At 39.5% G+C, this 17012-nt stretch overlaps 1 protein-coding gene across 1 annotated transcript; it reads left to right on the top strand.

The window, feature by feature from the left end:
• Positions 1 to 103: 103 nt before the first annotated feature.
• LOC111603675 (flocculation protein FLO11) lies at positions 104 to 6632 on the top strand. The gene is made up of 16 exons (XM_030225682.1): positions 104 to 281; positions 1115 to 1285; positions 1352 to 1515; positions 2267 to 2453; positions 2736 to 3195; positions 3257 to 3415; positions 3479 to 3787; positions 3850 to 3976; positions 4074 to 4157; positions 4278 to 4464; positions 4747 to 5206; positions 5268 to 5426; positions 5490 to 5798; positions 5861 to 6050; positions 6122 to 6361; positions 6423 to 6632. Exons 3-16 carry the CDS (start codon positions 1482 to 1484, stop codon positions 6470 to 6472), a joined length of 2955 nt encoding a protein of 984 aa, XP_030081542.1. The 5' UTR covers positions 104 to 281; positions 1115 to 1285; positions 1352 to 1481; the 3' UTR covers positions 6473 to 6632.
• The last annotated feature ends 10380 nt before the right edge of the window (positions 6633 to 17012 follow it).

Here is a 17012-nt window from a genome sequence, read left to right as displayed (position 1 = left end):
GATATTTTATAACATCGCGTTAATCCTATCGTACAGAACGTCAAATATCGATAATAGAAATTTGTCAAATCAGTTGATGTGTACACACTGACTTCGTGAAACGTGAAAAAAGTTCTAAACTGTATTTATGTGTGGCGACATTGTCGCATATTTAATAAAAAGCTGGAGAACGGCGAACGGAAAAACACGTTCACAGCTAATTTAAGCTTGATCGATCAGGAATTCGTTTATAATGTTGGAGTCGATATTGAATTGTTTTTAAAAAAGCGTTTGAGCAGTGGGTAAGAGCTCTTAGAACTTCTGAAGCACACGAATATATGTGTGTGCGTGGATATATATAATGTGTAGATTTGAGTGAGTGTGTGAGTATGTGAACCTGTGTGCGTGCAAATGTGTCTGTGGCATAAAAAGGCTTCGGTCGTAAGCAGCAGCAGCAGCAGCTGGTGGGAAAAACAACAACAATAAAAACAAATCCTAGTTGTGGCACTAGATTCCTGGCGTCCCTACTCATTTCGTGCCACGCTTCTCTCTCTCACTTTTCTTGTTTATTTGTGTCCGTAACAACGCGGAAACTGGCAAAAACAACATCAAATTCACAGTGGGGCCTCGATGCGATATTACCGGTTTGCAAATGCCACAATTTCGAGTTTTCCCAGCTGCCCCACAACAGCAACAGCAGCAGCTGCAATAACAACAACAATAATAGTGTAACATGCAACATTGCTTTCCGCATTGCATCGTTTGTGTTTAGAGCTGGTAACACGGTTTTTGTGGCGTTTAAAATGCAAGACGCGTTTAATAAACAATTAATTGCAATGCAATAAACAACTTCGACTCGCACCATCAGCAGTTTGTTCGTGTAATATTTTCATTATTATTATTGTTATTGTATGTATGTTAATTGTTACATTGCGCTATTGTTTCTGTTGCATAAGAAGTTATTTACAAGTCGGGCTTTGCGTGCTTCTTATTGCCCGTCTCTTCTCTCTAGTTGGCGACAACCTGTTAGCTGTAAAGAAACAAAATATAGAGAGAGGGACAGAGTGAACGAAAGAGAGACACGCACGCACACACACACAAAGCGCTAACTCGCTTTGGCCTCTTTCTTTTGTAGTGTGCTGCTCTTTCCACCTGTGAACAATTATCGCCGTTATCTCATACATCAAACATGTGAGAACTATCGACAGCAATACGATCTTTTAACGTTTTCCGTGGGTCAAGGCCCTCATCGACGCACGGTTGTCTGTTTTCGTAATCAGCTTATCGATCCGCACGGATTTGAATCGTAAGTAGTGCACTTACATATATACTAATACAACTATTTAACAAGTTCTTAATATTGTTCTGACAGCCGTAAACACGAACAGCAGCAGCAACAACAACAACAACAGCAGCATCAGCAACAACAGCCAGTGAAGAGCTGGCGAAGCAACGGTAGAAGCAGCAGCGCAAGCAGAAAACGCGTAACGGAACTGTGTAAAATGGGCGTTAAGAAGCATATCAGCGAAACACCTTGTAAGTATTACGATAAAAATAATAACGCTTGCTTGGTGTGCTCATTAAAGTTATGTTAATCGATATTTAATGAGTGCTGTAAAATATTTAATTATACTCAGTCTTTAAAATTGAATTTAACAAATATTGAGGAAATACCATACATAAATGTGTATGTATTACATCTATGCATGTGTGTGCATGCGTGTTTTATGTATGCAATGGAAGTTGGCACAATTGGCAAGCTTAAAAATATTTTGCAAATAGACAAACCAAAAACAAAGAAAACCGAACAAAAATAAAATAAAACGAATTCCAATTAATTATTTACGTTTGTGTGTGTGCGTGTGTAAACGACTAAAAATAAAGCCAAACACGCCGGCGAACGTACGGGCGCCAGTTCGTTTTGTTTGTTCGGGTCACGCAGCTTATTCAAGGTCGCCCTCTTTCGCGAGCTGCCTTTCAAGTTGCATCACACTCAGCTCTCAGCTAACTCGCTCTCTCTCCCTCTCCCTCTCTGGCACGTATCTCGCTCGCTCACTCGCTCACTTGTTGCGCCCTGTTTGAGCGAGACATGTTGACATTCACGAAGCAGTGCCCAAAGCGAACGAACGTAAAATTGGGTCAACATTAGTGAATTTTGTATATTTGTGTATGTATATATATATATATATGTATACATTTTGCCAAATGCGTTGCTTCACCTGATGAAATGATTAAAGTTTGCTAATTCCTTTCTTTTTGCTCTTTTTGTTTTGGTTTTCTTTTGCAGTAAGTAAATCGAACTCTGTGGATCTCTACAGGCCGCCCGCACTCAGGCACAACAGCAGTGAGGAAGCAACAGCAGTAGCTGCAACGAACGAAACGGTGCCAGAGACTGCCGCAGCACCACAAACTACAACAACAACAGAAATAATCTCGACAACTACCTCAGTCGCACGCAAAAGGTCTCCAGGCAGGTACGCAAAGCAAATAGATTAAAACCCAGCAACCTTTTTTTGTTTAGTTAAAATACACCAGTTTTATAATCATAATTGAACGCAGTGCTTTGAAAGCGTTTGTATTTGATAAAAAATTCGTTTTTATTGTTATTGCATTATAGTTTTGCAATTCTTTGTAAGGTGCTTGCACTCAACAACTGTTTTTTTTACGAAATTCTTCTGTCTTTTGTGTGTGCGTGTGTGTTAATCGGATACCTTTCATTATTTTTTGCTGCTTTGTTTTGATCAACTGCTTCGCAGAGAGCAAGCAAGCGCCGCCGCGGCCGAAGCAGCAGCAGCAACGCGTCGTGAACGACGTCCCGATCGAGCGGTTTATGTGCCAAGGGCACGACGCAGTCAAACAACGCCTCCAACAACAACAACAACAACAACAGCAGCAGCGGCAATGCCGACGCCAACGCCAACCGGAGCAGCAGCAACAGCACCGACTACGTGCACTCCACAGCTACAGCCACAGCCATTAGGCATGCCAGTTGTGAATGCAAACCCGTCGAAATCAGACGACGGCAACGGTCAACAGCAGCAGCAGCAGCAGCATCAGCAAGCGAAAACAAAGAAATCAAGATCTCGCAGAGATCGCGGAAAGAAAACAGTTGGCAAAACGATTGAGCCAGATACGTTGCTTGTGATTGCGCCTAGCGAAAACCAAGCCAAACAGATACCAACGTCAGGACTACCATCAGATAACTGTGATAAGGAGGTAATTATACTCTAACTTTGTTAGCCAAACTCAAACTAAAACAATTCCACTAAATTTTCAGACCATGCGAACAAAGACGAGCAAAACCCACAAACAGCAACAGCAGCAATCGTTGCGCATCGAAGATGCTGCGCTGCCAAGAGCCAACAGCAATGCGCCAACGACTGAGGATGCGAACAAATGTGATAACGAAGTGCGCGAATTGCAGCGAGCCTCCAAGGTAAATGCGTTAAATTACATTTAAGGGGAAGTATTTCATTCATTTTTCTGTCTATGCTTATAGGAAATCAATCGCAGCAACCGTCGCATCATGAAACAAACTTTTGTATCGGATGTGCTTGAGATACCCGAAAAGATTGAATCAGCGCCCAAGACAACCAATGTTGCTGCCACCGCAGTAGCAACAGCAGCATCCGCTGCATCGCTTACGCCACCTGCCGATAGCACCACCGAGGATGACGATGAGGAAAATGAAGATGACTGGGAGAATATGTTTGACGAGAACGGTGACTGTCTGAATCCAAAGATTCTGCAGGAGCTCACCGAATCGGTAGGCAAATGCAAAATTGAATTGCCCAAAATGGATTATAGCGTGAGTAAATGTAGTTGCGTAAATGTTGCAATTAATATTCTATTTATTTTCTATTACTTCAGCTTTATCACATTAAGCAATCGCTGCTCAATGAGGAGGAGTTTCCGCATGGCGAACGTACGGGCGCCAGTTCGTTTTGTTTGTGGGTCACGCAGCTTTTCAGTCCCCTCTTTCGCGAGCTGCTTTCAAGTTGATACACTCAGCTCTCAGCTAACTCGCTCTTCCCCTCCCCTCTTGGCACGTCTCGCTCGCCACTTCGCTTCAGCCTTATCGCGCCCTGTTTGAGCGAGACATGTTGACATTCACGAAGCAGTGCCCAAAGCGAACGAACGTAAAATTGGGTCAACATTAGTGAATTTTGTATATTTGTGTATGTATATATATATATATATGTATACATTTTGCCAAATGCGTTGCTTCACCTGATGAAATGATTAAAGTTTGCTAATTCCTTTCTTTTTGCTCTTTTTGTTTTGGTTTTCTTTTGCAGTAAGTAAATCGAACTCTGTGGATCTCTACAGGCCGCCCGCACTCAGGCACAACAGCAGTGAGGAAGCAACAGCAGTAGCTGCAACGAACGAAACGGTGCCAGAGACTGCCGCAGCACCACAAACTACAACAACAACAGAAATAATCTCGACAACTACCTCAGTCGCACGCAAAAGGTCTCCAGGCAGGTACGCAAAGCAAATAGATTAAAACCCAGCAACCTTTTTTTGTTTAGTTAAAATACACCAGTTTTATAATCATAATTGAACGCAGTGCTTTGAAAGCGTTTGTATTTGATAAAAAATTCGTTTTTATTGTTATTGCATTATAGTTTTGCAATTCTTTGTAAGGTGCTTGCACTCAACAACTGTTTTTTTTACGAAATTCTTCTGTCTTTTGTGTGTGCGTGTGTGTTAATCGGATACCTTTCATTATTTTTTGCTGCTTTGTTTTGATCAACTGCTTCGCAGAGAGCAAGCAAGCGCCGCCGCGGCCGAAGCAGCAGCAGCAACGCGTCGTGAACGACGTCCCGATCGAGCGGTTTATGTGCCAAGGGCACGACGCAGTCAAACAACGCCTCCAACAACAACAACAACAACAACAGCAGCAGCGGCAATGCCGACGCCAACGCCAACCGGAGCAGCAGCAACAGCACCGACTACGTGCACTCCACAGCTACAGCCACAGCCATTAGGCATGCCAGTTGTGAATGCAAACCCGTCGAAATCAGACGACGGCAACGGTCAACAGCAGCAGCAGCAGCAGCATCAGCAAGCGAAAACAAAGAAATCAAGATCTCGCAGAGATCGCGGAAAGAAAACAGTTGGCAAAACGATTGAGCCAGATACGTTGCTTGTGATTGCGCCTAGCGAAAACCAAGCCAAACAGATACCAACGTCAGGACTACCATCAGATAACTGTGATAAGGAGGTAATTATACTCTAACTTTGTTAGCCAAACTCAAACTAAAACAATTCCACTAAATTTTCAGACCATGCGAACAAAGACGAGCAAAACCCACAAACAGCAACAGCAGCAATCGTTGCGCATCGAAGATGCTGCGCTGCCAAGAGCCAACAGCAATGCGCCAACGACTGAGGATGCGAACAAATGTGATAACGAAGTGCGCGAATTGCAGCGAGCCTCCAAGGTAAATGCGTTAAATTACATTTAAGGGGAAGTATTTCATTCATTTTTCTGTCTATGCTTATAGGAAATCAATCGCAGCAACCGTCGCATCATGAAACAAACTTTTGTATCGGATGTGCTTGAGATACCCGAAAAGATTGAATCAGCGCCCAAGACAACCAATGTTGCTGCCACCGCAGTAGCAACAGCAGCATCCGCTGCATCGCTTACGCCACCTGCCGATAGCACCACCGAGGATGACGATGAGGAAAATGAAGATGACTGGGAGAATATGTTTGACGAGAACGGTGACTGTCTGAATCCAAAGATTCTGCAGGAGCTCACCGAATCGGTAGGCAAATGCAAAATTGAATTGCCCAAAATGGATTATAGCGTGAGTAAATGTAGTTGCGTAAATGTTGCAATTAATATTCTATTTATTTTCTATTACTTCAGCTTTATCACATTAAGCAATCGCTGCTCAATGAGGAGGAGTTTCCGCATGTGCTGGAGATCTCGAATTTCCCTGTGGAATTCAAGACACCGGATTTGCTAATGCTCTTCTCGCAATACAAAAGTGCCGGCTTTGACATTAAATGGGTGGATGATACACATGCTCTGGCCGTTTTTAGCAGCTCCCGCATTGGTGTGTAGTAGAAGGCGTGAGCGTTGCTTATCTAAGGCAAAATATAATTGTGATTTTTATTCATTTGGCAGCTGCTGAAGTCTTGACCATGGGTCATCCATTTGTTAAGTTAAAACCACTGGCCGAGGCCACATTGGAGTCGCGTCTCAAGGCGAAGAAGGCGGGCGCCACTTCGCTTCAGCCTTATCGACAACGACCAGAGACTTGTACGGCGTTGGCGCGTCGTCTGGTGTCCGGTGCTCTTGGTGTTAAGCTGCCTACAGCACCGGAGGAAAGGGAGAACGAAAGGCGTGTCCTACGCGAAGCCAAAGGTAAGTGTTTTATCCATATCACTAATAGTTGTTTTAAATCCAATCCATTTCTTTCTTTTAGAACGGAAACTTTTAGCTGCCAAACAGCGCGACGAGGTCTGGGAGAGCTAGGCCACGGCGACGAGTTGCATGAATGCATTTTCGGCGGTATGCTACACAATTGCTGCCCCAAATCCAACTCTCACTCTCCCCTCGTTCTTCCTCTCTTTCTCTCTATTCCTTTTCACTGTCTCAATCAAAGCTAGTTTATAACCTAAAGATAAATTGTACGCTTAATTGTGTACTTCAAATGTTTTCGCTTTTCATGCAATTTGCAATACAAATTTTTGCTCAATTTGTTATAGTTTTTTAGGAATGCATGCGTATGCGTTTAAATGAGAAATATCTGCAAATTATACATACATATATAAATATACATATGTATATTCAAAGGTACATATATTTATTTGTCGTAGAACATAAGCATACATGCATAATACCTAAATACATGTTGTTTTAACTCCAAGCATAAAATTTTATTTATAAGCGCAAGCAATTTATATAAATATATTTTAATAAAGTTTATAGTGCTTAAGTATAAAAGAAAGTTTATATTTGTACGCTCTATAAGATCGGGAGACAAATCAAAAGCTGAATGGAAATCTTTTCTATCAATTTAAAATCCACTAATATTGTAATAAAAGGGATAAACGCAATATAAGCATAAAATAGGTAGATTCACAACTCGGAGCGAAAGCAAGAATACGTTGTGCTCTATGAATTCAAATTTGAATTTCCCGCACTGATTACTCGCTGCTGTTCAACCAGCGAGTCACGTTTTGTCACAAGCGCATAAACGTGAATTCGCAGTGACTTCGCTGCAATGAAAGCGAATCACGTCATTTATTTGCAAGCCTTCAAATTTGTTTCAATGTTTTAGCGTATAAATTTGTCACTTAACAGTTGAAATTACATCATGATTTAAGTTTTCAAGCATATATCATGTAAAAAAATCAAGTAATTGTTAATTATTTTCTTAAAGTATATATTTCAGCTTTAATAATAATATGATAATCAAGAAATAAAGCACGTACAGTACGAACGAAACTAGGACCGTTAGCCACTAAAGTGAGTTTGGTTTTTGATCTGCATGTACTCAAACCTCTAGTTTTCATGCGATCAAAATTATTGAAATATAGTAGATTACCTTTACGCAAATGTTGCAACAATTAGGTCCACATGTAAATTAGGATCATTCCCGTATCCTGTTGCCACAAGTGACCAGATACAATGGGGAGTTCTAGTAGAATGACGGTTTTTAACATATAGCTGCTCAGATGTGGCAGCTCACCTTTGTGAACGTCGCGCAGTGCTTTCATCAGACGCAGCACGTCCTTCAAATTCTGTTCATCATTTCACGTTCCCACTGTGGTACACATACCATAAAGTGGCAATTACCTGATTCATTCAATCAGACCATTAGATCATTCAATTATGTTTACCAGTCCATTAAACTTCATCTTGAAGGCCTTATTAGATTGTTTAGATACTAGATTGTTGCAGATACTTTGGGCATGTGACGTATATATTTTACGATCACAGTCTTTGATCTGGAGCTCTTCCAGGACAGACTGCAAATGCGAAGCGAAAGTCATGACGTTCCCTCTGTTACAACCCAACTCAGCTGCATCTGATTTTATAGTGTTAGCCGTTACGATAGGTAACGAATTGGCGGCTCTCGTCATCATTAGGCAGGAGTGCTTACAGCATATATCGATATATCAATTAACAGTGTGGTATTTAAATAATATGCTTATGTTTGGTCACATAGCTAAAAGCGCTTCATAGTATTTTCGGCTTCGCCACTCTTGGTCAGCGCCGTCAGTCGTCTTGAAAATTTTAATAAAGTCAGAAGTATAGAGTGCCTTGTCGTTCAGTTTCGGAAGCAGAATAAAATAAATAAATAAATAAAAAAACTGGTAATGCGACGCTTGAAATATAAGCAATTGACACATTTAGACAAGTGCACGTGTTAGCTGCAGAAGTGTAAATTGGCATATGAATGTTATCCCAATATTGCGTTGCGTATGTGTGTCTTAACGTGTAGCGATGTCATTAACAATATAATTAAATACATATATACACATATTTATATATATACACACATATATATATACATATATATATATATATATATATATATATATATATATATATATATATATATATATATCGATGTATATGTGTATGTTCATAAATCAGGCGCGCCGTGCGCCTCCCACCCTAGTCAAAAAAGAAGAGCGCAGGAATTTTGAGCGTGGCGTGCAGAATTTGCTGCTGATATTCAAAAGATAACTGTGCACACCGCCTTAACATTTGCAAACTGTTTATAAGTATTTACGTATGGTTGCGGCACCAATATTTTGCACGCGTTACAAAACCAAATAACGTATCGACGTCAACTTATCGGCTCTCGCTTTAGTTTTTATCACAGCTACATTGTATATGTATATATGTGGGCATGCATACACGAGTATGTAAGTTAAATTCTTCTTTTCTTCGAATGATAAAAAAAAGATTTTATTTGATTTGGACGAAACAAGTCCGTTTTATTCAAATTGAATTTGGCAACTAACAACTTAAATCAATTCTATCCCTAGCTAAGCTGTGGTTCAGTCAACGGCGCTGGCAGCGGCGTCGCTCGTGGTGTTGTTGGCCCGTTGCGCAATTCTTCTTAGAATTGCTGCAGCTCTGGTTGGCGTGTGCAGGAAGTCCACTGCAGCTCTGGTTGGCGCGTGCAGGAAGTCCACTAGACGTGGTGTCAGCAGATTTGGCTTATGGAGTTTGTTATGTCTTATTTGTGTTGCAATAATTCCCATTGGATTTTGTTGCAATGTGGAATTATTTTCGTTATTAACTCTTCCCCCTTTAATTCGAGCTTGTCCTCAAGCGATTCTTAAAAGAAGGGAATGTCATTGAACTGTATGTTCTCTATTGTTCGTCTTGGTGCCTCTGTTACTTTATTTACTTGGTTATTGTCCAATAGTAACGTTATTTTTCTAGCTCTCTTTGTGTAGAGGTAGGCAATGACGATGGTTATCGCTACAATGCAGATCAATATTACAGATGATACTGCGTGTGTCGTAAGTTTTAGTTTTTCCAGTATTTGGCTATTGTTGAGGTGTAGTGCCTGCAAAGCCTTTAGCGATAGAATTTGGAGTCGTCTCGATTCTTCCGGTGTCATCTGGATTATTGATGATCCGACTCTCAGCGTGTTTGTCTCTAGATTGCTGAAAGTCCGGTTGCCAATCGAAATGGACTCGTTGGTGAAGCGAATTACGTAAGTGCCATTTAACCATGTACTTTTTTTGTCCGATGTCACCATCCCATTAAAGTTGTTAAGCATCAGAAGACCATTGGCCAATTCGTCGATGGGTTCCACATGCTCAGCATTACTGAACTCACACAGCGACTTTTCTCCATTGAGGAGCCTAGGCAAACATGTACTATTGCTAATGTTGACAATGTTATTTTTAGAACAAATCTTAATTTTATTATATTTCTTACAGCTTTTAATAATTCCATACATTACATTTTTGTGCGACAATATTTCTTTGTATTCTATATTTATAATGACATTATTTCTTATTACTGGTTTTACTATTAGGTTTTCGAATTCTGTTTCTTCTACGTTAGGTATTTTTATCACATAAAACAAAGTAGTCGTATTGTGAAATATGGCCACGTCTGAATATTCTAGCATTTCTTCTACGGATAATGAAGGCATTCTGCCAGCTTTGAATATCCTCTCTATTTCATTAACTTCTGCTTCTTTTAATAGATATGAGTTTATTACGTTAACTTTTGCCCATTGTATAGCATATTTTATATTAATGACTTCCTCTTTGATCAATCTAACTTGGTTTTGTAAACTTTCTGCTATTTCATATGTGAATCTATCGTCTTTCCTTATGTTGTTTGTAAGGCTATTGGTGATTGTAGTTAATTTATTTAGTCTCTGTTCTAGTTGTGAATTTATTATTACCTGCCTATTATTGTTGTCTATTACTTTATTAATATGTTCCTCTATTTGAACGAAGTCATCGTGATCTGGGCTGCCTGCTACATTCTTCCAAGCTGTGCCTAGGATATTAATAGCCCTTGAGGTCCTTTTGTTAACGTTATAGTCTATGGTACGTAAAGTCAATTGAGTTTGGTTAATTTCGTGGCACAAGGTATGGTATAAGCTGCTAAATTTTAAATCTTTTTCTGTATGGAACTCTATTTGCTCTAATGCTTCTTTGATTTTGTTTAGATTGAAAATATGAATTATTCTTGTTGTTGTTGTTTGTATTTTGCCTAGTCCATCGTGGATCGTAATAGTTTGTGCTTCTGTGTGATTTGTTATGTCCATATTTGGTTCTATTGGTTGTACCGTCACCATCAGTATTACAAGTAATCTATAATTTGTCAAACGTTTTTTATGTTACTTTTGTGTACGATGAGATTTGTTGATGTTAGTACAGTCGTGTTTCTGTCTTCTTTTACTATTGCCTTTTTATATCTAGGTGAAAGTTTAGTACCTAATCGTGTATTTATTTTAATGTAGATTTCTTGTCCAGGTGTGTAAGTTCGTATATCGTTTCGCGTCTTGTTATGGTTGTGAATGTCTGTCGTCTGTTTTTGTTTAAGTCTGTCTATATTATCTTTCCTAGCTTTTTCATACTGTTCTGGGTCTGTCGTCACGTTTCTGCCAAAAAATATGTCGAGTGGTCGTTTGTTGGTTGTTGAGTGTATAGTGTAGTTATAATCGTATATTGATTTGTTCAGAAGTTCGTCGAAAGTTTTGTATTCGTTTTTTCGTCTATTACATCTCATAATCTCTGATAGTGTCGAGTGGAATTTTTCCACTTGCCCATTGACTGTACTCTTATGTGGTGGGGTTTTATAAATTTCAATTCCGAGTTGGTCTTTCATCATAAAGGTTAGTGAATCTGAGTTTAGGGACTTCTCATTATCGATGACTATTGCTTTTGGTACGCCATAGTAAAAGAGTATGTCGTGAAGTGGTTTTTTTACGTCCTCTATTGCTCTGGATTTGATTACTCTTCCTTGAGCGAGTTTTGAAAATTTGTCTATTGCTGTCAATACTAAGTTCTTTTGTGTTGTGTATATATCGATGTGTACTATTTGTCCTGGGTATTCAGGTATTGGGGTTTCTTTTAATTTTGGATTATTCGGATGTCTGTCATATTTCTCTTCCTTGCAAACTTGACACTGTTTGACAAGGTCTGCTATTGTTTGTTTCATTTTAGGAAAATAATAAAGTTCTATCATTTGATTTCTATTCTCAAGTGCGTTCCTATGTGCTCTATTATGGGTGGCCAAGATTTTTTCGTCTCTTTCGGTTTCGTTTGTTAGATCTTTAACCTGTGACTGTGAGAACCTAATTTTATAGTTTTTGAAGTGTATCGGATATATGGTTTGGATTTGGTGCATAACATCTTCTGAGGTTATTATGCCATTGATAACAGAAGGGTTGAGACGAGCTTTTAATATTTGTATGAGATTATTTGTTGTGTAGCTTGGTTGAGTTATTATGTGCCTATGGAAAGTTGGGAATGGTATATAGAATCTGTAGTCTGTTTTATTGGCCTTTTCCAGAAATATCTGGTTTTTAAATACGTTTATGGGTGCTTCAATGCTTGGTATTAAGTTATGGCTTGAACTGTCTGCACTGTGTTGTGTGGAGGCTACCGATCTGATATTGTTTATGGTGGGGATTCGAGATAGCGCATCGGCTACAATATTGTCCCTTCCTGGTTTATAAAGTAATTCGTAGTCGAATTCTTCTAAGTATGCCTTCCATCTTTTTATTCTAGCGTTTCCGTTCCAGCTACTTAACGAATGTGTTAATGGCTGGTGGTCTGTGTATATTTTTACTTTTGTTTTACCGTACAGGTAATTTTTGAGAGCTTTGAGTGCCCAAATGATTGCTAGCATTTCTTTCTCGTTTGTAGCGTAATTTTCTTCCGCTTTTGAGAGAGTTCTAGAAAGGAATGTAATTGGATGGCGATTTTGAGATAAGACGGCTCCAATGGCAAAGTTGGAAGCGTCTGTCGTTAAGTGAAATTCTTTTCCGAAGTCTGGGTAGTGAAGAATAACTTCGTTTGAAACTAAAGCGTTTTTTATCTTATTGAAAGCTTCTACCGCTTCATCGTTGAGATAAATCAATTTTTTTGCGGATAGGTTTTTGGACACACGTCCATCTTCCCCTCTTAATAAGGAGCTAAGGGGTTTTGCCAACTTAGCGAAATCCTTAATGAATCTTCGGTAATAACTTGAGAGACCCAGAAATGATCTCAAGTCTTTAAGGGTTTTTGGTAGCGGGTATTTGATTATCGCTTCCACTTTTTGTGGATTTGTTTCGACTCCTTTGTCGGATATAACAAAGCCGAGAAACTCAACTTTGTTTTTAAAGAACTCGCATTTGTCCAATTGACATCTCATATTGGCTTCTTGCAGAGTTTTGAAGATTTTGTCTAGATTTCTGGAATGTGATTCATTATCTTTGCTAAAAATGATAATGTCATCTATGTATATGAAACATATTTTGCCAATATGTTCATGAAGAATATCGTCTAATGCCCTTTGAAAAATTGAAGGTGCGTTTTTTAGACCGAAAGGTAGTCGGGTAAATTCGTATTTGCCATTATTAACTGAGAATGCTGTTTTCTCAATGTCAGCCTCTTTCAGAGGAATTTGATGGAAGCCACTTTTTAAGTCAAGCACTGAGAAAATTTTATTATTTCCAAGTTGAGCTAGTACTTCGTTAATTTCTGGAATAGGGTATTTGTCTGCTATAGTTTCTTTATTAAGTTTCCTATAATCGATAACCATTCTATATTTTTTCTGTTGGGAAGCGTCCAATTTTTTTGGAACAATCCACACGGGTGAATTGTAGGGTGATCGGGATGGGCGAATAATTCCGTCCTCTAAGAGTTCTTGTATTTGTCTATGGACTTCGTCTTTTAAAGACATTGGGAATTGATAAAATTTTGAATATATCGGTGAATCTGTCTTAGTTCGAATTTCTGCTTTTACGTTTGTTGTGTAAGTTAACTTTTCGTTCGGGGTGGCAAATAAATTGGGATATTTTGTGACTAACTGGTTTAGTCTTTGTTTCTGTTCAATAGTCATGTGGTCTGTTCGTGGTATAACAGTGTTAACTGCCTCAATTTTTTTCTGTCTAAGGGTTATACTCATGTTTTTTTTAATTATTAGTTGATTCTTGCTGCTGTGGATTACAGCGTCTAGTTCTTTAAGACTGTCATTGCCCAGAATTGCGTCGAATGCTTTCAACGTTGGTAATAGGAAAAATTTGACTTGAATATCTTGTCTATTAAAAAGATTAGCGATTTTATGGTGAGTTATTTTTATATTTCCACCGACTGTTACGGCTTCGAAAGGCTTTTTGTTAGGAATGGGGTTAGAAACTAGTTTGGGCTGTATGTAATTTCTGTTTGAACCTGTATCTATTAGTATTTTGAGTACCTCTCCGCTTGTTGTCTTACATTCTATGTAAGGAAGCGAAGAGTTGGTTATCCTAAAAAATTGATATCGGCTTGTTCGGTGGCGTTTCCCTGTTCGTTTTCGATTTGCTCTATTTCGTCTGTGTATTCTTGCAGTGATTGTTCGTACTCTGTCTGTTGCTGTTCGTAAGTTTCGATGGTCTGTCCGTATTCTTCCATATTCCAGGAAGCGTCACTGTTGTCATAGTCGGGCCATTCCTCTATTGTTTGAATATTGAAATTTCTTTGTCTTTTGTCAGTTGGGTTTGCTAACGGTGGAGGTCTTTTGCCTGTCTCGAACTTTGGTCTGTTCATGTAATTTACCATCCGTGTCTGGATGCTCTGGTCAACGTCCATTGGTTCGGGACGTGGCTGTGGTTTGGGTGCTAATGGTCGGGGAGGTATGTATGTACGTTGTGGTTGCATTTGATGAAAGTGTGGTTTATTGTATTGATGTACGTTATTATTATTATTTGGCCATGCAGACTGCATTGGCACTTGGGTCCTGAAGCCTATTGGTACTGTTCTCATAGTTTGGGGCGGATTTTGTGGATATTGGGCCATGCGAGGTGGCAACATAGGTGGTGGTGCGCTTCGAGCTGCGTTTTTATGACCTGTTTGATGGATTTTATTGAAAGCAATGTTTGTTCTATAGCTTTGATTTTCTAACTTTAAGCAGTAATGGAGGGCTGAGGGAAGGTCTGCTGGTTCCTTTATGCAAAGAATACGTGACAAATCTCCTCTCAAACCTCTGATGAAGGTATCTAATGCCTTTTCCCTGTACATTTTTGTCATGAGGGTCTCGGCCTCTCTGTTGAGTTCCATGCATCCTACTTTGTTCAGTATTAGTGTTAGGTGATTATAAACAATCTGGTAAAATTGTTCTACCGTCTGGTTGTGACCTTGTATTAACATGGTCATTTGATATTCGAGTGTCCCTATATCTCTTTTATCTGCATAATGCAGTGTGAGACACTTGGAGATGGCATTCCAATTTAGAGGCACGTTGTACGACTCGAGGGCCGTATCAGCATTTCCGACTATCTTGTTTCTCACGGTATGCAATATGCCATAATATGTTGGTGAACCAACTTGGCTTGCATATATCGAGAGTATACGGTCTACACTCTTTTTCCATGAGCTGAATTCAGCTTTGTCACCAGAGAATTCCCTGAGGCTTTTGACGATGTCTGGTACTCTGTTCAGATCATTCAGATTTTGATCGCCCACTATGTTTTGATCTGCTACGTCATTAAATTCCCTGGAGGGGTTAACTAGTTGTTTCACTAGTGTTGGAAGTTGTGCTGCTAAAATTTGGGCAACAGTAGTTGCAATCTGCTGTTCTGCGTTGTTTGCCATGCCTCTGTTTTGTAAGTGTTCGTTTTGTCGGTCAATGCGTCGTTGTTGCTGTCTATCAACGTTTTGTCCGCCTACCTGAGGTTGTTCTCCTAAAACCGGGGGTCTAATCAAGTTATGCTCATTAGCCATACGTCACAAACTGACTTCTATGGTACTTATGTCTACAGATTTTGGAATTTATTTTTGATTTATAGATATTAAGTGTATGGTTAGTTTAGGATTAATATTATTACAGCTTAATTTATTACAAAATGTGCATAAAATTTATTTACTTATTTAATTTTTTTCTTCTAAGACCAGTAGCTGGTTTTTCCCTTCTACTTTGGAGGGTCCCCTGGGAATCGCAAAGTTGGGTTATGTTATACTACGTTTGTAGTCAATGTAAATTTTATCGCTTTACGCTTTTTAATTCTTTGCTTTATTTATTTTTTCTTTATTCTCTTAATCTTTAAGTTTACTTTTTTCTTTTCTCAAATTGTTTTTCTTTTCTTAATGGTTGTTTTAGTTTTGTTAGTTTTTGATATTCTTATATTTCTAACTTACAATAATGATGATGTGGCGGTCTTCACTGCTGGTCCGGATTTCATCCTTTTTGGGTTGTTCCTACTGGGGATCCTGCGACCAGACACCGTTGAAGTATCCTGTGGACTGACCGTACAGGATTACCGTCCACCGATGGGCAATCGAACAATTAAGTTCCAGACTACCTTTAGCGAGTCGAACCGAACGTCGAAGTTAATCAACGTGAGTTGCTTCGGTTACTTTCGCACAGACTCTGCAGTTCTTTTACAGTTGCGTGCACTTAGAGTATCGTCACTCTCTCGCGTCACACAGTCTGCTTTGATCGGCTTTGAATTTTATCTGTCGCGTTCGTACAGGCGTTTTGCTGTGTTGAAACGCGATCGAATTTTCACTTTTTAACCGATTTTTATATTTTGAGATCACACCGTCGCGTTCGTACAGGCGTTTTGCTGTGTTGAGACGCGATCGAATTTTCACTCTTTAACCGACTCTGCTTTTATATTGCAGTATCACGCACGTACTAATCGTTTTGCTGTATTGCGCGCGAAGTCGGTCCCTGCTCGGGCGCCAGTTAAATTCTTCTTTTCTTCGAATGATAAAAAAAAGATTTTATTTGATTTGGACGAAACAAGTCCGTTTTATTCAAATTGAATTTGGCAACTAACAACTTAAATCAATTCTATCCCTAGCTAAGCTGTGGTTCAGTCAACGGCGCTGGCAGCGGCGTCGCTCGTGGTGTTGTTGGCCCGTTGCGCAATTCTTCTTAGAATTGCTGCAGCTCTGGTTGGCGTGTGCAGGAAGTCCACTGCAGCTCTGGTTGGCGCGTGCAGGAAGTCCACTAGACGTGGTGTCAGCAGATTTGGCTTATGGAGTTTGTTATGTCTTATTTGTGTTGCAATAATTCCCATTGGATTTTGTTGCAATGTGGAATTATTTTCGTTATTAACTTGTATGTTAGTTGGGAGCGTCGCACATGCATACACACACATACCCAGACGCAACAGCTCTATTGTCGTTAAAGACTTTCCGCTAGTGCAAAACAAGTAATAAATAAACAATTACACTTTTGTTGTCCGTAGATCAAAATCAAAGCCGCGTTCTTCCTGCGGCCAACGTTGTCGTCGGGCAAATTATTTGTGCTAAAGTTCAACAAATTGAACTGATTCAAATTAAAAGGCTACAACAGTTTTAAAAGTTTGGTAAGTTAATGAACTCTCGCT

This window comes from Drosophila hydei, unplaced genomic scaffold (genome assembly GCF_003285905.1).
Source record: "Drosophila hydei strain 15085-1641.00,03,60 unplaced genomic scaffold, DhydRS2 tig00000001-arrow-pilon, whole genome shotgun sequence".
In the NCBI taxonomy this organism is placed as follows: domain Eukaryota; kingdom Metazoa; phylum Arthropoda; class Insecta; order Diptera; family Drosophilidae; genus Drosophila; species Drosophila hydei.
Note: the sequence above shows the minus strand (reverse complement) of the source record. Positions and strands in the feature narration are given on the sequence as shown.